The sequence below is a fragment of the Rhinatrema bivittatum genome, chromosome 1 (assembly GCF_901001135.1).
Source record: "Rhinatrema bivittatum chromosome 1, aRhiBiv1.1, whole genome shotgun sequence".
Lineage (NCBI taxonomy): Eukaryota > Metazoa > Chordata > Amphibia > Gymnophiona > Rhinatrematidae > Rhinatrema > Rhinatrema bivittatum.
The window spans coordinates 142935544-142961261 of record NC_042615.1 but is presented as its reverse complement, the minus strand read 5'-3'; the positions used below and the strand labels follow the sequence as shown (position 1 = coordinate 142961261).

At 40.7% G+C, this 25718-nt stretch overlaps 1 protein-coding gene across 4 annotated transcripts in view; it reads left to right on the top strand.

Annotated features, from left to right (window-relative positions):
* SPATA18 (spermatogenesis associated 18) overlaps window positions 1-19813 on the top strand; it is a 274302-nt gene extending 254489 nt beyond the window's left edge. For 3 of the 4 annotated variants that reach the window (XM_029587820.1, XM_029587806.1, XM_029587829.1), the window contains one exon: window positions 19604-19813. In XM_029587820.1, coding sequence (XP_029443680.1) covers window positions 19604-19687 — 84 coding nt within the window. In that variant the 3' untranslated portion in view covers window positions 19688-19813. Of the gene's footprint in view, window positions 1-2438; window positions 2488-4511; window positions 7758-19603 lie in introns of those variants that run through there. The other variant, XM_029587813.1, reaches the window with a different exon arrangement.
* Window positions 19814-25718: the final 5905 nt, after the last annotated feature.

Here is a 25718-nt window from a genome sequence, read left to right as displayed (position 1 = left end):
CCCCTATGCCTCCCCCTTATAGGGACCTTCTCCAACAAGGTCCGATCCTTCACCAGGACCCAACTCTGTCTGGCCCTTGAGAGGGCTTGCCTGACAAAGCATGGATATTCAGTGGCAGTAATTGCCACCTGCTCGATGAGCGGAAGTTCTCAACGTCCTTGGGGTATGTGCGGATCTGGAGAATATTTGAGGCCTGGTGCGAGGAACGTGGGGTGCCCCCTTGGACAACCAAGATCCCCATGATTTGGGAATTTTTACAGGACAACCTGAACAAAGGGTTGTCCCTCAACTCCTTGAAGGTCCAGGTGGCAGCTCTCTCCTGTTTAAGGGGCGAGGTGAACGGAGCCTGCCTGTTGACATATCTGGACTTGGCCCGTTTCCTAAAAGGAGTTAAACACCTCCGATCACCATTAAAGTGACCAGTCCCCTAGGGAACCTCAATCTAGTATTGGATTTTTAGAAGGGCCTTCCTTTCAGCCGCTGTACAGTCTGTCTCTACACCTGTTAATGCTGAAGACTGTATTCTTGGTGATGATATGCTCAACTCGTCGCATCTCTGAACTATAGGCACTGTCATGTTGGGTGCCATTCTTTTGGTTTACTCCAGGAATGTTACAGCTTTGCACCGTTCCATCCTTCTTGGCAAAGGTAGTCTCGGAGTTTCACCTGAAACAGTCCATTTCCTTACCGTCCATAGATAGACACAAGGACACGGAAGACTACCACCTACTCTGCCACCTAAACATCAGTAGGTTTCTATTAGGTATCTGGAACGTTCAGATTATGGGTTCAAGAGTGGTATCGTCTGTCCTCTGTATCAAGCATCGAAAATCAAGCATCGAACTCAATCATCCAAAGCTTCTCATTATCCTTGGGTAAAGACAAGGCATCGATAGCTAACAGTGTATATAAGCTCCGCCCCCAAGCATCTGCATCGAGGGAGTCTGAGATAAGTGCTAAATTGAATGCATGATTGCTAGCAAAGACTCTTTTAAAAAGAAATTAGAGAAAACAAATACCATATACAAAGAAAAAGTCACACACTTAGAAAAGTTCTCACCTGAGAATTCCTTTTTTTTTGGTTATCTTGACAAGAGGTTCCATTTTTTTGAAAGACAAAATTAATTCATAAAAGACCACCAGGAGTTAGAGTTAAGAATTTGTTAGAATAAATACAGTGATTGTAAGAAAAGAAAGTGAATGTTATACTTTTGAGACATAATTCACTATTTGTGAAAGAACTAGGTTCTTTATTCCTAAGACTTCTTTGCAGTTTTGATTGCATTTGTTACTATATGATTAATATCAGCTTAATTCTCTTGGAGAAAGGGAATTTATAAATAAACACAATTTGTAACTGTTTAATAGTTGTCATTTATTTTGAATCCTAATTTTATTCTCGTTTGTGAACTTGCCTGGTTACCATCTAAGAAATTGATTATTTTAAGAGGAAACCCCAAATAGCACTATGACACTAATTGGTTCCTACCCAGGGTGGTTTACATACGTGGAAGGAAACAAAGTGAAGCAACTTCACAAGCTACCATAGCTTGCTGGATCAAGGAAGTGATCACGGGAGCTTATGTAGAGGCAGGGAAGCCTTTACCCCCTTCAGGTTAAAGTTCATTCCACTAGGGCCCAGGCAGTATCCTGCGCGGAAGCTAAACTACTGTCTCCGTTTGACATCTGCTGAGCAGCAACGTGGTCCTCCTTGCACACCTTCTCCAGGTTCAATCACCTGGACGTCCAGGCCCGAGAGGACGTAGCCTTTGCGAGGGTGGAACTAACCGGACTGCGGGCAGTCTCCTGTCCCATTTGGGGGTAGCTTTAATACATCCCATTGGTCCTGAGTCCATCTGGCTACACGCTAGAAAATGGAGAAATTCGTTACCTGATAATTTCATTTTCCTTAGTGTAGACAGATAGACTCAACATCCTGCCCATGGCTGCCCATGAACGGTACCAAGGAATCGCCTAAGAGGTGAATCTTGATTCCAAGAGGTTACGGGTAAGCCATCACCCTATCCCTAGATCAGGGCATCTATAGTATTGCTGGGATTCAACGCTTATGTTTGGTTGAGTACAGTTGCGGTCACTGGTTTTTTTAATCAAGTTATTAAGTTGTATTCAAATTTTATTCAAGAGAATACTGAAAGGCTGAGGTCACTGCAGGGGTGTATCTAAGGTGACGTCAGCTTTGAAACCTGACTCTGTCTCCATCTGCTGGCAGGGGAGCACATAACCCATGGGTCCTGAGTCCATCTGTCTACACTAAGGAAAACGAAATTATCAGGTAAGTAATTTCTCCATTATCTGGCTAAGTAGCACTAAATATGGCCTCAGCAAGTCCAGGCTTTAGACAATTTAAAACGATTTTTTAAATCCTGTAGTTGAGAGTGGTAAGCAGACTTATTTTCTTTACTCTGTGTGTCTTGCAGTCATGCAGGAGTCGCAGTCCTTCCCCTGTCAGGAGGAGTGGAACTCCAAGTAAGTGCTCACAGCTCAGTGAAACCAGCTTTATACAACAGATGTGTTAACCCTCAAGTAAACAAAGTAACAGTACATTGTGGATTCTGTGTCTCTTTCACGTATGATATTTGTGAGTTTACTGTGTAATGAGTAGGCTTTCGGATACTTTTATTAAACAAAATAACATCTCTGCCAAGGGTCAGTCATTCATGGATAGCCCAATGCAATTCAGAAATCAGAACTGAAGGATGGCACTCATTTCACCACATATTATTGCTGTAAATGAAATATTTTGAATCCCTTGCACACGTAGATATTGCTGCTATTTCCCACAACAAATTAACAATGCCTGTGGTATCATTGCTACCAAGTCTAAAACTGTGGGAAGCTTCTATTGCTAAATTAGTGGCGAACAGTGGGCATGATGCATTTTTTGGCAACAAATGTACAACAGCTTTACTCTTTCATAGAACATCTCCATTGGATAACAGACAATAATACCACTACAGATCCATGTAAACCCAGTTAGAAAATATGTCATTAAAAAAAATATTTATTGCTCTTTCACAGAGGATTTAATGTTTTCTCTTAGTGTCTTCCAAAATGTAAACATTTTATAAAGTGGAGACCTGTGCATGTTTGCTATTTCTGTAGGCTACTATATTTATTTGAAATAGCAAACTAAAGATGGTGCATCTATTGCACTGAAGATTGGCACATCCTTGTTCTCTTACATTGACATTATATGGTACTCACTTAGGGGATTATGGAGATAATACTTGCACCTGATGCATTAAAATCATGCTTCCCTACGTCTGTGGGTGCAAAAAAGGCCTCCATCACACTTTTATTGGTGTCTCTGCTTCATGCAGTGAGGCTGCAGAATGATGTACAAAAGACCAGTGGAATGCTTTGAACATTAGCAGCACCTCTGATGACGGGTAGTACTGATCCACTAGTGTTGAACATGCTAGAATTAACATCAGGTGCTACAACCATGTTTTATTTTAATAGTAACAACAATTACCGGAGTGTCCCAGCAAAATGACAGACCGCACCACTAAACCAATATATGGAGACTATACATTTTCATAAAGTCTCTCTATAGTTCTTTCCTTTCCAATAAAGAACAACCCTGTGTAAGGTAAATTCATAAGCTGGACTGCTGATGAGAACTTCTGACAAAGTAGAAATTGCACATGTAACTTTGCTGGTGCTATTCTTGTCCAAGTGTTAAATTGCATGCGAGAAGTGGGTGCTGTGGGAAATGTAACACTTTTCAGCTTGTCAGGCACAGTAACTGCTAGTAGAGCACTGCACTCACATGTTTATCATGCATCCTGTTGAATCTTATATATTCAGCAGGATTTCTCTTCCTACCATTTTTAACCACAGTTACTGTATTTTGGTTCACACTTCCAATCCTCGAGGGCCACAAACAGGCTTGGGTTCTCAGGCTAGCCAAATTATGCATATTTACCCATGTCTTAGTTCAAATCTATGCAAATGTATCTCATGGATATCTTATGGAGGTCCTGAAAACCAGAACTGTTTGCACCTCTCAAGGACCAGAGCTTGTTCAGAAACTTAGAGTGACTCATATCAAGGCAAAATTAACAATCACTTCTTGATAAGTACTTTGTAGCTACTCGACAGTTTCACTATAGGAAACTATTTTCCTTAATAAGTTGAGCCCAAAGACTTAAATGAGCCGTATTTGTCAGTGATCATTATGGAATGTTCCTTGTGTTTTCGTTTTTCCCCCCCTGCTACACACTTTGTTTCGTTATGTAAGTTATCTATCAAATACACCGGGAGGGAAGAGAGGAAGCTTCTTACACAGATGATAGATCTAGTTGAGAGGATAGGATACAGTACACTGCATCCCTTCCTTCCACTTCAGTCTGGAGGTTAAGCCCTTTGTTCCTTGCAAGCCCAGTAAATTTCTAAATATGAAACCAGTTTCTCTCTTTTTTTTCGCTGAGAGCATTCAGGAGACACTTTTAGTGCACCATAATGAAATTTATATTTTTCTTCAATAGGATTCTAATTGACTGGATATGTATATGACTCTGTTCACCGGGATCTGTCAAACTTCAGTGGTGCTTCATTCTGTTCCAAGAGTACCTCAAACAAACCTCACTTAAGATAATGTGAATGGAAATTTTGTATCCCTCCAGATGGAGAGCCCAATTTTGTTAACATGCTTAGTGTGTTTTTATTGTTTCTGTAATGCTGTTTTGTACGTTTTATTTTTATTATAGGAACTAATTCAACAAATTTGATAAAAAAAAATTGCATAATCTTTTGTGATCATATTCATTTGACACACAGTGTGCAACTCTTCGTACTGTGCTGTGTTACTTCTGTGTGGTACAACTGAGGAAATCATGCTCTGTATAACATTCAAATTATACCAAATTAATGTTTCATTTTACAGGATACTGTATATCATTCACAATACAATTATCAACTTAAAAATACACTGACATATAGTAGCTGCTAAAAGATTAGGGACCTAATTCAGTCTTTTCCTGTAGGACAGAAGTAGGCAACTCCAGTCCTGGAGTGCTACAAATTGGTCAGGTTTTTAGGATATCCACAATGAATATGCATAAGGTATATTTGCATGTACAGCCTCCCTTGTATGCAACTAACTATATCTTATGCATATTCATTGTGGGTGTCCTGAAAACCAGATCTATTTGTGGCACTGCAGGTCAGGAGCTGCCTATCCCTGCTGTAAGGCATACATGTCTTACAGACAGGGTCCTTCATTTCCAATTTAAACCGATTTTCACTCATAAATTTCCAGATTTTTCCAAAAGTGACAATTGGTTTAAAAAAATTTTCAGCCTAATTTTAGGTTGATTAAAGAGCAGCTCCAGAGCTGCAAATGTAGCGTTTCGAGGTCTCTAGCAACTGCTGGAAGCCACTGTGGGCCAAAACAGCTGCAGTGTTTCAAATTTCTTTCCACAAGACTAAAGCACTCGGCCCTCCAGTGCCACTGATGTGTTGTTTCATGTCCAGCCTTCCCCCCTCAAAGTGTCTGCTGCTTGGTGACAGCAGTGCAGCATTTGAAGAGGGCCACAGCCACCAGAAGCAATTCCCGGGAGGCTCCTACAACCCCACAAAAAGGAAGTGCAATGCTGCAGAGCATGCGGGAGCCTCAGCAAGCCTGTGCCAAAGGAGAGGAGATACCTGGAGCCTCCACCAATGAGAATGAATGCTGTTGCAATGTGGGAGAAAAGAAGGAGGTTCTCACTGGGGGTGTAGGGAGAGAAAGGGACTTGCTAGGCTGGGGATGGAGGTAGAGGTAAGAATGTTGCTGAGTAGGTGAGTGGGAGAATATGCTTAATATTCTTTTATTGTTCTGGCTTCCCTCCACCAAAATAAACTCTATTTACCCGGAAAAATATTGAGTCACATTTTTCCATTCGTTTCCTCCTGTTTTTGTTTTTATAATAAACCCTGAGAAAGTCCCAGGAAAATCTTAAAAATAAAAACTGAAAACCGGCCAGTGGGATCATTTGATTCCGTTTTTTTTTTTTTTCCCTAGCTACAATCAGCTTTCTCTCTCTGTGTGTCATACACACCTACATTCAAGACGAGAGTTGGGCGCCCTATGTCAGGAGGTAGTGTTCTTTTCCAGTTCCTAGCATGCTGAGACATTGCTGGTATTGGCATATGAGAATATTAAAAGCAAATCGCATAGATATTTCTGTATTTACATATTTACTTGCAGAGGTAGCCTTTTGCTGCTGCAAAACTGCCCACCCTCCATGTGGGTAAAATGAAGGCACATTGGGCTATCCACATTGACAGGAGGCGCTCCCAAGGGTGTCATTAGATTGGGTAGAGGGGGCAACTTCACGCATTATCAAATTATTGCGCATTATTTCCAACGGAGATAGTATCTGCAGAAATAGCAGGCGCACATCGCTGTGAGTGCTTTTTTTTTTTTTTCCTCGATGCAATCAAAGCAAGGCTATGTACCCAATCTTGCTTTATCAGTGCAAACCTTGGTGATTAAGAGTTCTTGGGTTTACAGCAATGTGGCAGTTTGATTATTGCCCCCACGCCGCCCTTACTTGTTTTATATTACATCAGCTGCTTGCATGTTTCCCCTCACCTGCAGCTGACTTTCAGCAGTTGCTTTTTTCCTTTTTCCTACTGCTTAATTCAGTGTTTCTCAACTCAGTCCTTTGGGACACACCTAGCCAGTCTGGTTTTCAGGATATCCACAATGAATATGTATGAGATGGAGGCAGAGCATGCAGATCTACCGCATGCTTTATTCATTGTGGATATCTTGAAAACAAAAATAAATTGTTAATGTTAGATCTAAGCAAAACCAAATAGTTCAAAAGCAGTTTAAACAATGGCTACTATATATCAGTTAGCAGAAAGAAATGCCAGTCAATTAAACAGTAGTAAGATGACAAATTACGTGAAGCATAATGACTGAAGTTCTGATTGGAAGCTGCAAATGAATATGATCTGTGAGCTGTGTGCTGTGTGATTATTGCAATACAGTGTTATTAATGATCCAAGTGATACTATAATGAAATAATTTGCTTGTGTGTGACAGGTGTATATGTTTTTATATCCTTTTTTAAATTGTCATGTCCTGCACATCAGCACTTTCAAAGCTGATTTTAAGTGGATAAGAGTATGGGTGGGAAGGTCAGATCATGATTTTAACCCAAGGGCGTCATTCCTGTGATTCGGTTCTGTGTTTTCTTTTTACATTGAGGGGTGGTTCCCAGAGTGTTCATCACAGTATGGTCTATGTGAGGCCACATGGGCTTGGGGGCACGGGGTGGGCAGGAGAAGAGGGTTAATTATAGTGAATGGAATAGAGATGGGGAGGGTCCTGGTGAGAGAGAGCTTGGGAGGCAGGTGACATTAAGTTTTTTATTTTATTCATGAGGATGGGATACTGTTTGTCCATAATGAATCCCTACTGTCACCTCAAGGAAGCAGCCGTTGAAAAGGATCTACTGTCCTGGAGACCCAGCACACGAACTCAGCAGGGGCACCACAATCCACCTCTGCAAACATGGACAGCCAGATTGTTTTCTGCTGTTTGTATCCCACTAATTCTTATGGACTCTGGCAACTCTTAAAGGGATAGACCATCTTATATTTCTTCAGTGTGTTCATTCTAGACTGTCTGTTCTCATGAAAGTGTACATGTATGCATTTCTACTAAAAGTACCATTCAGGTGATTCATACTGTTGACCATGTTTGCCTCAATAAATATTTTGCCTTTATTCAACTCCAAGATTTTCATTTTTATTTACCACAGAATTGTTGACTTTAGTTTGATTTTAAAAAAAATGTAACTTTTTATATTTCATTTTTAAAAATGTGACTGCCTTTCTATTATTTTTTTGTAATTATTCAGAAGACCCAGGCACATTATTTGTTGTTGCCGTATTTCTGGATTTCAATGTGTTATAGCTTCTCTTTCTGGAATAAATAAAACCAAGTGTACAATTTCTCACAATAAAAAACTGAGAGAAAGCATTTCTATAGAAACTGAAGGATAGTGTATGAGAAAAAGAGGAAGAGTTACCACATTATGTTGATATGATGTACTTAGTGTACAGGGAGCCAGTGTTTTAGTACTTTGTTTAGTAACAATGTAATATAGTAAATGACAGCAAATAAAAGCCAGCAGCAATTTTATGTGCATTTGTTAGCATGAGGATAAATGTGGGTGCCAGGATGTGGCCCTGTTATAGATGTCGCAACATGTTGCATGTTGCTGTACTTGAAGAATCAATTGACAGAACTGTCAAGTGGTTTGGATCGGGAGCATAACGCTGCTTTAACACGGTGGATAAGAAGAATTTAAAGCAGTCAGCCTCCATGTAAAGAAAAAATGTAAGAAGAGTCTGATGGGATGAAAACAACTGATTATTAACCCTAACATTTCTGACCTAATGAAAGTAATTCATGTCTGAAGTTGAGAGAAAGCAAGAGAGATCCCAGAGATGGTGCCCTCAGCTGAAGTCCAGCTGGAAACTGCAATTCCTTGGTTAGTCAAGTCTCAGCGACGCTTATTGCTGTTAAAGCAGCCGCACGGCTCCCACTGCTGAAAATATTAGCATTCTTATGTTTTTATTTAACCTTGTGTTGCTATGGCTGATTTTATTCTTATCTTATTGAAACAGGTGGTTACATTCTGTGTTTGGCTTCCCTCTTTGTTTGACTTTTTTTGTAATCGTCTATTTTATTTTTCCACCAAAGGCCTTTTGTAAATAGCTTTTTAAATTGATTTAATTTATAAAGCATCTAACTACAAAATGCTCTAGGCTCCTTTGTTATGGTCCACTCCAGCTATGCCATTTTGAAAAACTACTCTCCTTGCAGTCATCCTTCATGTATTATGTTCTTCTGATTTAGTTGTAGCTGAGACTTCTGATAATAATTGATGTAGCTGCACACAGATATGCTTGGCCCAGGGTCAGCCAAGTTTCAAACAAGAAGAAGCCATTTTTTTGTTTTTGTCTTCGACGAAAATAGTTTTGAGCCACATTACATGCACAAATATTAATTCATGATATATACATATGACTGTGACTGATACAAGAAAGAAAAGAATACATGGACCAATAAGATGCATCTTACAATAATAAGTCCCTTCTATATTGTTTTTTACATTGTTATTTTTTAGCAGGTTGCTTGGTGTTCAGTGAGTATGCTGTGATTTTCATTTTCAGCCAGAGCTCAAGACTCACATCTTTTAGTGGGTTCCTTAGTTAACATTTTATGAAATCCATGTTAGAAAACACTTGCTCACAAAAATATATCAAACTGAAGGCTGAGAGAAGCCCAGAAGCAAAATTCTTCAGTTGACTGTTTTTGTCCAGTAGACAATTCCATCCATCAAGTACAATCTGATTTTGCTTGTTAAGTTCATCCATTTCAGACCGTTTGTATTGTAACAAGTCAGACATCTGCTTTTCTAAATTTTCAAGTACCTGATCAAAATCTTTCCATTTTGAATTCCTTAATTTCTTATCCTGTAAGTTGGCTAATTCAAATTCAACTATGCTTGATCAATTCCAGCAAATGCTGAAAAATTCAGTTAGAAAGCATCAACGTGATGGAGTTTCGACAGAAATTACATAGATGCTTTTTTCCTTTCTGAACTTGTGAAACTGGCAACCAATGCAGTTTACATTTTGATGGCCATTTCTGTAAGGAAATGTATTATTTTATTTGTTCATTTATAACTCACCTTATCATCATAAGTGTTCTAGGCAGGGTACAAAAAATAATTTATCATAGCATCTATTGCATAATTAAATAAATCTTAACAGGTCATAAATTGATAAATTCAAAAAGCATGAATAAAAACCATAAAAAATACAGTATAAGAACAAAATCAGTAGATGCATAATAATAAGTAAAATACATTATACTGAATAACCAGAGCGAAAAGTTAATTTCAAAGTCATTTGTTTATATTGCTTCAGTGCAATATAAACTGAACGTGCCCATCTCTATGTCCCTCTCAAAGAGACTGCTATCATTTCCCAAATTTTAGTATTTTACTTTCCCTGTATCTTCCAATTTAGAACATTTAAGTGAGAAGTTGTATCAACCATGAAGTAGAATTTGTATAATCAGATGGGATCCATTAGCTCTACATATTCAACACCTATACTTTCTTGAGACAGGATGCAAATCTCTAATAGTGCACCTCTGGAGAACAATTGTATCTTTGTATACATGAAAAGATCAGAATATTGGCTGTTAATTTCTGGAATAAGCTCACTAAACTGTTGATGATTGAGACCTTTTTGCCATTATTTTGCTGACAGTCTGTACTACTAGATCCATTACAGTAATGATCACCTCTGGAAAGGGTTGTACACAGAGCACCTCTTCTTGGATTATGATTTTTTTTTTTGGGGGGGGGAGGGAGGGGGAATGTTATCTTTTAGCTATGTGATACAGCTTTTTGCTCCCTAAGTGAGAGTAGGAAATGTGGCTGGTTATATTGCAGATTTGTAATTGGTATTATTTGCATTTGTTTTATTATTGCTATATTGATGTAGTCTTTTTGATGTATTATGTTATTTTGAATGTATTATACTGTATTGATTTCGTTTTACATAAACCACCTTAGGTCCCTTTTTGGGGGGAGAAGGCAATATATATTAGGGATGTGAATCGTTTTAGGACGATTAAAATTATCGTCCGATAATTTTAATATCGTCTTAAACCGTTATGGAACACAATACAATAGAGATTCTAACGATTTATCGTTATAAATCGTTAGAATCGTGAGCCGGCACACTAAAACCCCCTAAAACCCACCCCCGACCCTTTAAATTAAATCCCCCACCCTCCCGAACCCCCCCCCAAATGACTTAAATAACCTGCGGGTCCAGCGGCGGTCCGGAACGGCAGCGGTCCGGAACGGGCTCCTGCTCCTGAATCTTGTTGTCTTCAGCCGGCGCCATTTTCCAAAATGGCGCCGAAAAATGGCGGCGGCCATAGACGAACACGATTGGACGGCAGGAGGTCCTTCCGGACCCCCGCTGGACTTTTGGCAAGTCTCGTGGGGGTCAGGAGGCCCCCCACAAGCTGGCCAAAAGTTCCTGGAGGTCCAGCGGGGGTCAGGGAGCGATTTCCCGCCGCGAATTGTTTTCGTACGGAAAATGGCGCCGGCAGGAGATCGACTGCAGGAGGTTGTTCAGCGAGGCGCCGGAACCCTCGCTGAACGACCTCCTGCAGTCGATCTCCTGCCGGCGCCATTTTCCGTACGAAAACGATTCGCGGCGGGAAATCGCTCCCTGACCCCCGCTGGACCTCCAGGAACTTTTGGCCAGCTTGTGGGGGGCCTCCTGACCCCTACGAGACTTGCCAAAAGTCCAGCGGGGGTCCGGAAGGACCTCCTGCCGTCCAATCGTGTTCGTCTATGGCCGCTGCCATTTTTCGGCGCCATTTTGGAAAATGGCGCCGGCTCTAGACAACAAGATTCAGGAGCAGGAGCCCGTTCCGGACCGCTGCCGTTCCGGACCGCTGCTGGACCCACAGGTTATTTAAGTCATTTGGGGGGGGTTCGGGAGGGTGGGGGATTTAATTTAAAGGGTCGGGGGTGGGTTTTAGGGGGTTTTAATGTGCCGGTTTTGCGATTTTTAGATTTTTCACGATTTTTCACGATATTTTACCCCCCCAAACGGCAACAATACGATTCCCTCCCCCTCCCAGCCGAAATCGATCGTTAAGACGATCGAGGAGACGATTCACATCCCTAATATATATATGTCTAAAATAGAACATTGTGTGCCATACCTTTTTAAAATAAAGAACCCAAAGCCTTGTGTCCCTTCTGCATGCAAGGTTCCCCATCTGTTGCAATAGAAATGAATCTGTTGATGTCAGAATCTAGTTGCAAATTAGCAATAGCAGATGTAATGAAGCAAATACAAAAAAAAAAAGCTGTTCTTGCAGGCTTTTCCTAACTCCAATATTATTTAACTTCTAACAATCAACACACATCACCATCAATATCACTATTAGCTACCTCTTACAATGTAATTATATGTAATTATCTGGTTTTCCTTTTCCTTCTTACTCCAAGTTCTATTTTTCCTTGTTACATGTAACTGCCTTTTCCGCACTATTGTTTAAGTTTATTTTGCACTCCTGTTTCATGTGAACCAGCATGATGGGACTATTGTCTTGAATGTTGGTATATAAAAAAACTTAAATAAATAAATAAAATAAATAAATAAATAAAAAATAATGCTAAAATGGATAACTTATCTGACTAAAGTTAGCCAGATAAGTTATCTGGGATAGGCAGCAGAATAAACATCCCAGTGAATATTGAGGATTAAAGTTATCCAGCTAACTTTAGCAGGATAACCTTTAAACCTAAGCGGCAAGCTTTGAATATCACTGGCTAGGTTTAAAGTTATCTGGCTTAGACTTGTAGTGTTGCTGTCATAGCTGTGCTGGAAGCTGCTGGAGTCACTGTATAAATGTACAGTGATCCCGCGGAAAGAAGAGCTTTGGCTAAGGAAGCAGGTGGGGGGAGGGAGAGGAGGGAGGGGGGCATTGGGTAACATTTATCTAATCGGAGAGTGTGGTGGAGTGTTTGGCAAACAGACCCCGGTTTTCCTTTTGTAATTGAGTACATTGAAGGGTTAGAGAGGGTGGGGGCTGGCCCCACAGGGCCCATTTGTGTCACTTTGCCTGAGGGGTTGCTGTGATTTGAGTTGCTAGGCCAAAGCAGGACTTTTTATTGTTTCTCACAGCGTGCTCAATTAACCAGCCATATTAATTTGAATAAAGACAGCTAAGTCTAAAGTTATCCGGCCATGTGTGGCCGGATAACTTTAGGCCTGCTCTGAGGCAGACCTAAAGTTATCTGGCTAACTTAGGGCCTGATTCACGAAAGCTTTTCTTCCATTCTGTGTCTATTGTGATAAAGCATAATGAATCCGGTCCTTAGCTGGATACAGCTGAACACTGCCTAAGTTAGCCGGAGAACATTAATCCACCACTGAAAAATTGCACTCTACCTCTTTTTTTATCCAGCTACATTTTAACTGGATAATGAGTTATCCAGCTAAAATGAAACCTAATAAGTGCCTGGGTTGACTGGCTGCCATGTTGTAAACCTGGAGCTGTAAGGAAGTAGCAACTGGAGATTGCTCCTACCCCTGGAAGATCCATGACCCACCAATGGGTTAAGGATTGGGGTGGGGGCCTTTCTTTAAGTTGGTTTGGTGAACAGGTGAAGGGACCTAGACCCAGACACAATGACCTTTTTTTTTTTAATTTAGTGGTGGCTGCACCTTAAAAACAAAGGGGTAGATTTTATAAATTTGCGCGAGCGCGTACTTTTGTTCGCGCACCAGGCACGAACAAAAGTACGCTGGATTTTATAAGATACGCGCGTATCTTATAAAATCCGGGGTCGGCATGCGCAAGGGGGTGCACATTTGTGCAACTTGCGCGCGCCGAGCCCGGCACGCGCTGCCTGTTCCCTCCGAGGCCGCTCCAAAATCGGAGCGGCCTCGGAGGGAACTTTCTTTCCACCCCACCACCCCCCTCCCGCACCTTCCCCTCCCTTCCCTTACCTAACCCACCCACCCGGCCCTATCTAAACCCCCCCCCTACCTTTGTTGGCAGATTTACGCCTGCCGAAAGCAGGAGTAAATCTGTGCACGCCAGCGGGCTGCTGGCGCGCCATCACCCGACCCGGGGGCTGGTCCGGAGGCCTCGACCACGCCCCCGGGCCGGCATCATGCCCCGGTCCCTGCCCCGAACCGCCCCTGACCCCGGACACGTCCCTGGACATGCCCCTCCCCGCCCCTTTTACGAAGCCCCGGGACTTACGCGCGTCCCAGGGCTGTGTGCGCGCCGGCGGCCTATGCAAAATAGGCGCGCCGGCGCATGACTGCCCTGCACGCGTAAATCCGGCCGGATTTACGCGCGCAGGGCTTTTAAAATCTGGCCCACAATGAAACAAAAAGGAATGGAATTTAATTCATTTTTCTTTCATTCTATTTTGAAAATAAAATGAAACAAAATAGAAAATGTCAACATTTTCTGTTTTGCTTCAAATTATAGTACATCCATAATGGCTTTTAAAGACACCTTATCGATAAGAATGCAGTCTCTGTTAAACTGGGTTGTTTCTAGAAGACTCAAAGATCACACTGGCTGGTATTGTGCCTAACTTTATGCGGAATAGCTGATTCTCTTTTGTTAATAAAGATAGTCAGGAATCCCAGAATTCTTTGGGTGTGACTCCATGTTCAATTATAGGACATAAAAGACAGTTAAAGAGGTTTCTTTGGGCATTGTTCCTACAGGTCACGCACCTCAAAAGCTGGCCCTGGCTGCTGTATAATTTGCTAAATGTTCAACTATCTTGTAGTGCATACAGTTATGTGAACGAGTCACTATTTCTCATTTTAAAATACATGGGTAAAAAAAATGAAAATCAAATACTTTTGAGATATAATTGAAAGATCATGAATAATGCACAACAGATTTAACTTTTCTTCTTTAAGATATCAGGCTTTGAAATGGTAATTAAAATGATTACCTTTGAGACAAAAGTTACAGTCAGATTATTATTAAAACATTTATGATGAATTTAGTGGTCATGAAAATGCTGATATGCCTCAGCCCTATTCTTGAGAAACTACCTTCTAGGGTAAGAAGGATTTTAATGCTCCATATGTGTTGTATTTCCTGCATTCAACCACTGGGGGACCATTGTTTTGAGAGAGAGAGATATTTGGGCAATGTTCTTTCAACCTAACTTGATGGACTCTCTACCTGGGTAACATCAAGCTAGGTGGAGAGAACATTGCCCAAATCTCATCTTTGGGTGAGTGTCCTCACTCCGAAGGTCATCAAATGTTCACGAGAGACCACTGTTCTGTTCGTACGTCTAACATTGAATGTCAAAGTGGCCCCTAACCCCCTACAATAATACCTAAACCTCACCTCGAGTTACTAGGTGGGCCTACCAGAGGGATACAAATACCTATCTAGGGAGCTGATATCATGGCTAGTCTCTCTCTCTCTCTCTCTCTCTCTCTCTCTCTCTCTCTCTCTCTCTCTCTCTCTCTCTCAGAGCTTTAAATCTACTCAAACAGGTATTTCAAGTGGCAAACCTAACCCCTCCTCTTTTTCAAATTTGCATTGCACCATATGATATGGTGCTGTCGCATGCATTAAAGATGTTTTCACATGCAGTAAGCCCTTAACACATGCGAAAGCGCATTTTGATAAATGACCCCCTAAGTTTGTACCTACATATGGTACAGGGATAGATGTCAGTTTATTTACTGAAGAAAAGGTTCACATAGATCCAGCAAAACTGAAAATGGACAAAGCGATGGAGCAAATGGAATGCATTCTAGTTTGTTAAGGGAACTCAGAGACATCCTGGCAGATTCTCTGTTCAATCACTCTTTGGAGAGAGGATTGTATCCAGAAGACTTGGTGAAGGGTATATGACATCTCTCTTCATAAAAGTGAAAATGGAAAAGAATGTACCAGGAACGGCAGAAGGGTGGGGGGGCAAGCAGGCCCAGATTTATGAACAGGCAACTGCCTAGGGCACCAACTATCCGTGACAAAGAGAAGTCTTTTAGGTCCAGGTGTCAGCACAGCTTCAAAGGAGCGCTGCCATGGTACTCTACCTATGGGGCTGATGCAATACAGTGTGCTCAGCTGAGCGCACCATATAACCCGCACTCCGAGGCGAGTTAAATAGGCGCTAATCCACCCCCTAATGCAATAGGGGGATTAACGCCTATTTAACCTGTGTCAGACATGGAGTGAATGCAATAGCGCTCATCACATGCAAATGAGGCTATTACTCATTCACTCCGCAGCGATAAATGTGCGTCTCAGACGCACATTTATCGCTCAGCTATTAACGCCTGCCTGGAGCAGAAAAAACTGCTTTTCTATACTTCTTTTCTTAAGTAAAAAATATTTAAAAAAAAATAACTTGGCTGACCACCGAGTTATGAAGACTGACACCGGTAAACTAGGCCTTGGTTTTCATAACCGGCCTAATTTGAAACTCGGCGTCAGTTTTCATAACCCCCTAATTTGGGTATTGCATGGCACACCCCCCCCTTGCGGGCGCCATGCATGCATTAGGAAAGCGGGTGCTGACTTTTCAGCACCCATTTTCCACGCTTTATATTGCATCGGCCCCTTTGGGTGCCAAATTCTTAAATCTGGCCCTGGGGGCAAGGAAATGGAGGCAGGACAGCTACCGTGGGCATCAAGTCCAAGGGGGCAACAGGGCTATGTTTACCTATACGAATACAAGGGGTGGGAATCAAAACATTCTCACCCCTTGTATTCATGTTGGTATTTAATTTTGGGAGTCAATCATAATTTCACCCGAATTAGTTTGCCTGTTATGTTTACCTGTACCCATGGACATAGCAAGGGACCCACTACATGACACACAGGGCTCTACCCAGATGACTGTATTGGCCAGTTCCCCGAATCTCAGGCAGCAGAGAACAGCTGTCTGCTTCTTGCTCCAGCCCTTCCTCCCAGACAGCATGCAGGGAGTAGGTTGGGAGGGGGCAGGGGAGAGAGCAGGAGGTGAGCCTGTGGCAGACAGAGCACAGAGCTGAGCAAAGAAAAGCCACTCTGTTTCCTAATACATTCCCTCCCCCTTCCTGTCACTGAAAGGCTCAGTTCACTTTCAGTGCCTTAGAAATAATATGTGTTATGTGCTAATAACGTTTCTACTTCTATGTTTATATAATTCAATAACAAAACTGAATGAATCTCAAAAATATGAAATGAGTTGATTCCAAATTATTAATGAACCACAAATCATATGAAAATAACAAGTCATAATAAAGGATTTAGCTATCTATCCTAAATGACCAGTTGTGGAAATTAATGATCCAACCAAGAAGACTGACTTTATACTGCCAATATGAATCCCGGTCATTCAGCCATGTGAGTATTAATTGCATTTGTTAAAAAGTGGAAACAAGCGTAGAGATTAGTGTGATAACCAAATGAAGGGCACAAAAGTACAAATACTTTTACTGAAGCAATAAAGAGGACACTGAACCATAAGAATGGCACACGGATTTGGAAAAAAGTGGTATGAAGTGCATTTAGCACCAAGTTCCTCAGGAACATCCCTCAAGGAAGATTCATTCTACTCAATACAATTAAAAATGTGATGACCTCGGAGGTCCAGGGAAAAATTACAACACCAGCTGTTTTCGCATACACATTTTCCCAAATCATTCAGCAGATCAACTACTCTGATCAATAAGGGTGCATGCTAAAAAAAACACTATTCGTACTAGCCTAGTCAATATTTTGTTTTCCCAATTTTATTATAGCACATCTTTTATAGTCCTTAACTGTATACTAATTATTCATGTTTGATTGCAGTCCATTCATCTATCTTACCACTAAAACCACCATTAGGTTCTGACGGTCTGTGGAGATACACAGAAAGTGGAATGCAAGATGGGTAAGGAGAAGAGCCTTTTTCCACAAGGAGCTTGTAGATCAAGCTTCCCAAACCACTTGGGCTTCTTCCAGAACCCTGCAAACATGGGTCTTGAATTTGGTCACTAGGTTTCACTCTTATGATTCCTTCCTCCTCGGTGGGGGGGGAGGGATTGGTGTGTGTGTGTGTGGAGGAGGTGCCGTGAACACTGCCTCCATAGCAATTCCAACCCCAGTCAACCTGGGGAGTGGAAGACTCAATTCAGAGGTCAAATTGGGATACTTCTGCATGGCATGCACAGCACTTAACCATCTGAGCCATCAGGCTGGTAGGCCAGGAACTTTTCTGAGCTGGGGATGAAGACTATGGTTGGAAAATTAAAAGAATCCCTTAAACTGCACTAATAATTCACCATATCACACCTGTCTGGAATACAAACTTAGACAAAAATGCTCTCAAAAAATAGAAACAAATATTGTGGAGCCTGACCATTTGTTCTGAAATACAATTCTAGCAACTTCTGATGAAATTTATTTATTTTATTATTATTTAACTTCTTTTACTATACCGACACTCAAGACCAGGTCTTATCGTACCGGTTTACATTAGAACATGGGGAAACCAATTAACGTATAAGTAGAAATGAGAAGTTACATTAAAACAGGGAGAGTTAAAACATGGATGTCGGAAGATAGGACAAAAAGGATATAAAAAGCTGCTTATTAAATGTCCTTGGTGAGGGGTTATTTCCTCCCTTCCACCATGATGATGTGGTATCCAAACTTGGTTTTGATGGGTGGATCTGTATAAGCAGGTTTGTCCATGGTGCTAACTGACAAGGCAAATGCTGCTTCCTGGAAAGGGCCAACCATGGATCCTCGGGTCATCCAGCCCAGGTCTCCCCCTTGCCTGGCTTTATCCTCACTGTACTGTGTTGCCACCTCACTGAACCGCATTCCAGACTTGAGCTTCTCCATGGCCTCGTAAAGATTTGTAAAGATTTGTGGGAAAACAGGCATTTTAATGCCACAATGCCAGCTTTGAGATTACCAAGTTAGTACTCTTGTTTTACAGAACAGAAAAAGTGCACTAGCACTCTTGATAAAAAACATATGTATTCCTTTGCTGCATGACTTACTATTTGCTTTCATTTTTGGTGCACTCACTTTTCTTAGATGTGAAGAAATAAAGTTGTACACATTTGCATAATGTTTTGGCATACAACATGAAAAATATTCTATATATACAATTTCATAACCTGGTCAAATCAAGTAAAAATGTAATGTATTTCTATATACTTCTCTATATATCAACGAGTTCTGTATCTTTCTATGTACATGGACAGTAATAGAGATGGAAAGGTAGTCATCACCCATAACAAATATCATTTATAATTACTAACATTCTTTTGTATTGGTTGATTTACATTCTACTACTACTTTAATAAGAGCATGGTTTCATGCATTCAGTACTGAGCTCACCTTCATAAGCTCCTTCCTGGGGTCTTAATATTCTCAGGGGCAAGATGAAGCTATTGTGTGGAGAACTGGTGGTGGTATGCAGGACAGTTTTGTTCCCTTGAAGAAGCTTAAGGCCTCATAAGTTTGTGACTATAAACTAACAGGTAAATGATGTCCATCTGGTGTGGTATTATAAAGCAGTGCTACTTATGCAAAGTAATAATGGGAAAAACAGCAAGCACTGCAGCTAAGTGGGTTTTAATGAGTTAGTGATTCCCTGGGGTGTCATGCATACCAATCCAATAAAAGAATTGGTAAAGAAACTGATCAACACTGTGAGGCTAATGTTATAAAGGTTTTATATAAGGTAATCTCATATATAAAACATAGGGTCAAATTTAACTTCGCTATCCTAGAATTTAGGTGCCATGCTCATAGTGGGAAAAGTGATCCAATTCAAAAAGTGAAAAAATTAAGTTAATTATTAAAAATAATGTAAAATATACTTCCCAATGGGAGATATCATTTATGAATGTCTCATAGATTTCTTATCCTCAAAAATCCAACATATGCCAATGTTGGCATGAATGCCTTTACCAGGGGAACTCATATTACATCACAACATCACTCACATTCTTCTCCCTAACAAAACCATTTTTCTTTCCTTTTAAGGTGAAAAAACGCAGTATGAAAATGAATGAAAAGAAAAAACGTCAGCTGTCACCTGTTTCAACTATCTGTGATATTGATCAATAGCTATACCCTGGAGCTATCTCAGCAATACGAGCACCGCAGGAGCAACATGATTTTTCAAAAGGACACATACTGAAGCCCTACTTAACAAGATTGCCAAAGACAAGTCCTATTTCAGTCTGATTAATAAACAAATGACACTCAAAATCTATTGACATTTTTTTTGTCCATATTTCAAACTGTTCAGTTTTCATGCACTCGAAACGCTCATCTAACAGACACAAAGGTATATCAATCCTAAAAACCTGTTGGTCTTTTAACGAGAAACACCCATATTCATATCATAAAACATATTCATTAGTCTAGGATCTAGACTGGGAGTCTATTTTTCTAGTTTCTTACATAGAACTGGTGCAGATATTCTGCATCTATTTACATTACACTAAATAATCAAAGGATGATTAATAACAATATGCATAACCAGAATTTTTCTTTAAATATTTACAGAAAACCAACATCATATTTCATGGTAATGAATTTCTTTGGTCTGGCTTTTTCCGCTCAAAAGTTCTCATTTCTTTCATGTTGTAAGTCTTGTCTCTCTGTCTTGATGACACTATAAGCTCCAAGGAGTAAGGGTTGTCCATTATGGGGATCATTTTCAATCAGCCTTCATATTTATTTGTAAGCTTTTATATACGGAAGTTTAGCGAAAGGCCTTCACTCCGGTTTACAGGTATAACAACAGTTTACAGGCGTAACACAACAGGTATAACATCAGTTACAAAAAGATTAACGACTACATAACTGTGGGAGGTGACATAGGCCTTCCCTCTGAAAAACATTACAGAGAACATATGTTTATAAGAGTAGACAGGAGGAATAGAAAGTGACTGTGGGAGATGATAAAACTAGAGACAAATGAGTTGTCAGGCTGTATATGTTAATGCAGTCAGGTATTGTCATGGTATTTATGTCATCTAGCGTTAGTGGTTTCACCACGAGGTGATATCTCGTGATTTTATAAATTACAATAGTGTGATATCAGTTGGGCTTAAAAGGCTCAACTGAGTATGATGCAGGAATACAAGCTGGGTGGTGATTGAGGTGGTGATTGAAGTGGTTGAGGTTAGTAAGGTTCTTAACGGGAATTTAGATTCTTGGTGGTAGCAGCATGAACAATTAGCCTATCCCTTCTTTGTAGGCTTGTCTGAAAAGCCAGGATTTGAGCAGTTTTCTAAATATTTTAGTGTTGTTCTGTAGTCTTAGGTGTTCCAGTAGGGAGTTTCAGAGGCGAGGTCCTGCTATTGATATAGCTCTGATTCTTACGGTAGTGAGATGGCGGTTGTGACTGATGGGATGTCCAGCAGTGCTTTGTTTGTTGATCTAGTGTTCAGTTGAAAATTGAGTCATTGTATAATGGTGTTTAGACATGTGCGTTCACTGTTGTGTATTGCATTGTGGAAAATGGTTAGAGTTTTGTATTCGATTCTTTTTTCTACAGGTAGCCAGTGTAATCCTTTTAGCACAGGGGTGATGTGGTCAGTTCTTTTGCGGCCGGTGAGGATTCTTCATATGAAAACTGGCAAAACCAATTTTCAAAGCAAACTTATGCATGCAAGTTCACTTTGCAATCCTATCAAATCCACCTGCACAATTTATACCTTCCAAAACATCTGTGCTAGTACAAATTCATCCTCAGCTCCCCACCATAAACACTTCTGTTCCGTATCAGGTAAACTTATGTGCAAACTTGACAGGCAGACAATTTTGTAAAAGGCCATTTGTGTGTGCAAAATACTGTTTTACTTGCAAAAGTCCCTTTGAAAATTATCCTTTCTGTGTCTCAGTTTAGCTTTGCTGTAATGCTTGGTGACTTGTAGGATGATCTCATGAGCTACTGCACTCACCTCCGTGTCCCTGTATGGCTTAGACGCCACTTGCTGACGACTGCTGTCAAGAGCGCCCAGGAACACGCAACACACCTCTTCCTACTCTCCTTAGGTGCACGCACACTTGACATCCTCCTATTTAAAGGGCACAAGGCAGGAAGAGCTTCACGACACTGTAAGATAATGTCATCAGCCTGGCCATATATACAGGCTATCTGGACTTCCTGCCTCTTCTCAGCAACAAGTCCTCCAACCTGCGGTAGTAAGTGTTGCTTCCTGCTCATCTTGCCTCATCTCTCTAGCCTGCCCTGCCTCGACTTGTCCTGCATTGCCTCATCCCTCCAGCCTTCCTTGCCTTGTCACGCCCAGTCTTGCCTTGTCTTCCCTCCTGTCCTGACTCGTCATATCCAGCTCTGCCTTGTCCGCCCTGCCTGCCCTACTGTGTCATTCCCTCCTGCCTCATCCTTGTCTTCTCTTTGGACTGACCACTGGATTTAACTTTTTGCTTGGATGCTGACTACTCTTGATTGCTGCCTGCCACTGACCTTTGCCTGAATACTGACTACTTTTTATTTGCCATCTGCCTCTGACCCTTGCCTGGCCCTGGACCACTATCTACACCGTTCTCTAAGAGACACCTAAGTCCTGACAGCCCCTGGAACCCAAGGGCTCAACCTGTGGAGAAAATGGCTGGTAAAGCTGAAGCCCTAGACCAGTGTCCCACCACAGAACTCCGTCAGCTGTCAGTGAGGACCTATGGGGTGAGCACCATAGATTATATCAACCTCACCACATCAGCAAGGGTCCACATCCATTACACCTGCATACATCTGGTATGTGCCATTTACAAATTGTGATGACAATAATATCTGAGCACCTGTTTATGATGAAATCCTGCCATGCAATGCAATTGCTGAATGCAAATGCATTAAACAATTTTCACTGTTCAAGAAATAAAGCAGGCAAACCAGATTCCACAAGGATCGGTGAACTTAAGCAAAATACTTACCTGTCCTGTCCATACCACTGAAATTCGCATTCTTAAGAGAACAGAATAAAGTGAACAGAATTTAACTAAACGGGATACTTGAAAGAAGGATGAATCAGAGCCTAACTCAATATAAAATTTCATGTAAAAATTAAATACCATTGCAAGACATGGGACGGTTAATTTTTAAAACTGTCTGGCCACCTTAAGACAGATTAGTATGCCTAGATTGCCCTGTTTGAAAATTGCCCCCCTCAGCTTGGCTAAAAGTATTTACATACAGGTACATACTTTAATCCATATTATGAGGAGCTGTTACTGGAGCTATATTTAAAGTAGGGGAGAAAATAGCATGCATACTTGATGCTTTCAAAGCCACCTACACAAAATATCAGGTGCAAAGTACACAGGTAATTTTATCATAAATACTTTATGCTACTTGGTAAATTATGTTTGAAAATTAGCATAAAGTACACTAGCTAAAAGCTCTCACATACATGCAGCTATGTAGACTATTGAAAAGCTGCCTTCAATCTGATCTGCTTTGTCTATGGCAGAGTTCCACCACTGGAGCCTCAGATCCTCTAGCCCTAATGAGAACAATTTTCAAAGGCATTTTGAAGGCAAGTATTTATTTATCTGGATAGATTGCCCCAGTTGAAAATTGTCCTCCTCGCATCAGCCTCCTTTCTGTTCTGGAAACACTTGTTGTGTACGCCACCAGGCATAGGGCACCAAATCAAAATCACTGCTTCATCTTGGAACTCTAATTGAAAATTCCACACAGACCTCCCATTCAGCCTGGCTTTGATCAGACAGGAACATACCAATCCAGCAGAACTCACAGGGGGTGCTGTAAGTCATAGTAACATAGTAACATAATAATAATGGCAGAAAAAGACCAAATGGTCCATCCAGTCTGCCCAGCAAGTTTCTTATGGTAGTAACTGCTGCTTCGTGCAGGTTATATCCATGTTTCTGTTAAAGGTAGTAACTGCCATTCTGTGCAGGTTTCACCCATGTTACTGTTATGAGTAGTAACTGCCACTCCATATAGGTTACCCCCATGTTTCTATTAAGGGTAGTAACTGCCGCTCCATGCAGGGCATAAAAGCAGTGCTGTGAAAGGGGGCATACTTGTCTTGTGCCTCTCAGGGTTGTATGTGTCTAATATTTGGTTTGGCCTTAATAAACATTTAAATGAAAAAAAAAGCAGTGCTGTGCTTTTTTCCCCTAATGTCTGCATATCAATAACCTGGACTATAAAAATCAGGGCCCCATATTGGCTGTCGTCTGAATCCAATTCTTCTTTTTGCCACCACCACCATTGAAGTGGAGAGCAATTTTGGCATTGCTTCAAAAACATTAAGGCTAACTGGTTAAGGGTAGTAATCCCCGTCCCTTCCTTTAGGAATCCAGTTATAGAAAACAAATTACAAACACCACAATGAGCAAGAGACTGGAAGTTCATTTATATTAACTCTTTATTCATTCATGCACATATAGGAGTCAGCATGCAATGCTGACTGACTCCAAATTGACATGGCACATGCAAGGTTTAAATACACTTTCTTACCAAGATAAAATGTTAAGATAAGCACTTTTTGTTTGAAGATGAAAGGGTGAAGACACCTGCATTCCTAACTATTCTGGGAAAGCTAATTTAACCTTGAAAACATCCTGAGGGAGATTAAGTTTACAGCTTCCCTTTTTAATCAGGATGGAAGCAATGAAACATTTGTTCATCCTTATCTTGTATCAGACAACTAATGCTGTTTCTGGGACCTCATAGTGCAGAAATTTAAGCCAACAATATATTTCACTTTGAAATTCTTTATTGAAAGGACCTAAACCATTTTAACTATTTCAGTCCCTCCTTGAGGTCCAGAACAGTGGGAGGGGCCTAAAGACTAAGGAGCTTCTAATATATGATACCTCATAGCATATAATTTGCCATATTCTTTATTTAGGAAGGTGTCCTGGGGTACAGCAAGAGTTGCTGAGAACATTATTTTAGGGATGCTTCTTTTGCATAGTATTAATATACATTGAACTGATACACACAAAATGAGAAGAAATATAATCACAGTAATAAGCATCATTAGTAACCTTTGACCCCAAATTCCCAAGATTCTACCTAAACCCAAAAAGTCCCAGAAGGGGTTCTCGGTGTCAGTAAAGTGGATTAGCCATAATAGCAAAATATCTATGGTCTGCATGTGATGTCTAATGTTTCCAACATTATTAATATATGAGCAGCAAGAAGAGTTAATAAATTGACAGACCCCTCCTTTGTCAGCAAGTAGCATATCTAAAGACATATAATTATCTAAAACTACTTCTTTAAGAGACTCGATCTCTTGTTGCATTAATCCTCAGTTTTCATTGTCTCATTCATAGTGACTTCCACAGTGTAAGAAAGATTTTTTAAAGTATTTTCAAGTTCAAAAACTCCTAAACTAGGAAAAAAAGGTCCTTAAAAAATGATGAAAGAGTCATTGTCCAATTGAAAATCCAGCAACACCCATCATCTTCTTTAGAAGTAAATCAGTTCCGATGATCCTTGTTCAGGGAGAACAAAGGGACAACATATTCAAAGGAGAATTGAGCAGTAGTATTAAAGGAAATAGTCTTACTGCTCCCCAGGGTGCAATGAACCACAGTGCTGAAGTATTATAAACAGATAAGCTATTTCCCCCGGTGACAACAGGGAGACCCAACACAGAGCTACCTTGTGCTTCAATGTAAGCCTTGGCAAGCAGGAAAATGGGGAAAGAAGTATACTCATCATGAGTGTAATTACCAGTACATCTAAGGTTGTGCCCATAACCTGTGGAACATGTCCCTTGGATGAGGTTTCCAGCTTCCTTAGGGCACAACTGATGAATGGAATGTACTGAACCACTATCCCCACCATAATCACAATGGGGCAGAGTCCTGTTAAAGCATAGAGGATAGGTGGGACAGTTATTTATTTATTTTAAAATGTTTGTATATGTCTTCTTCATAAAAGAATATCAAAGTGGTTTCCAGTAAAAACATATATAATAAAATAAAATAAAAAACATTATAAAATTAATACAGCATAAAACTAAGATAGTACATATGAATAAAAGTAGAAAATACATAAACTCGCATCAAAGTTCTTTTTTACTCAATGCACAATTAAACTCTGGAATTTGTTGCCAGAGGATGTGGTTAGTGCAGTTAGTAT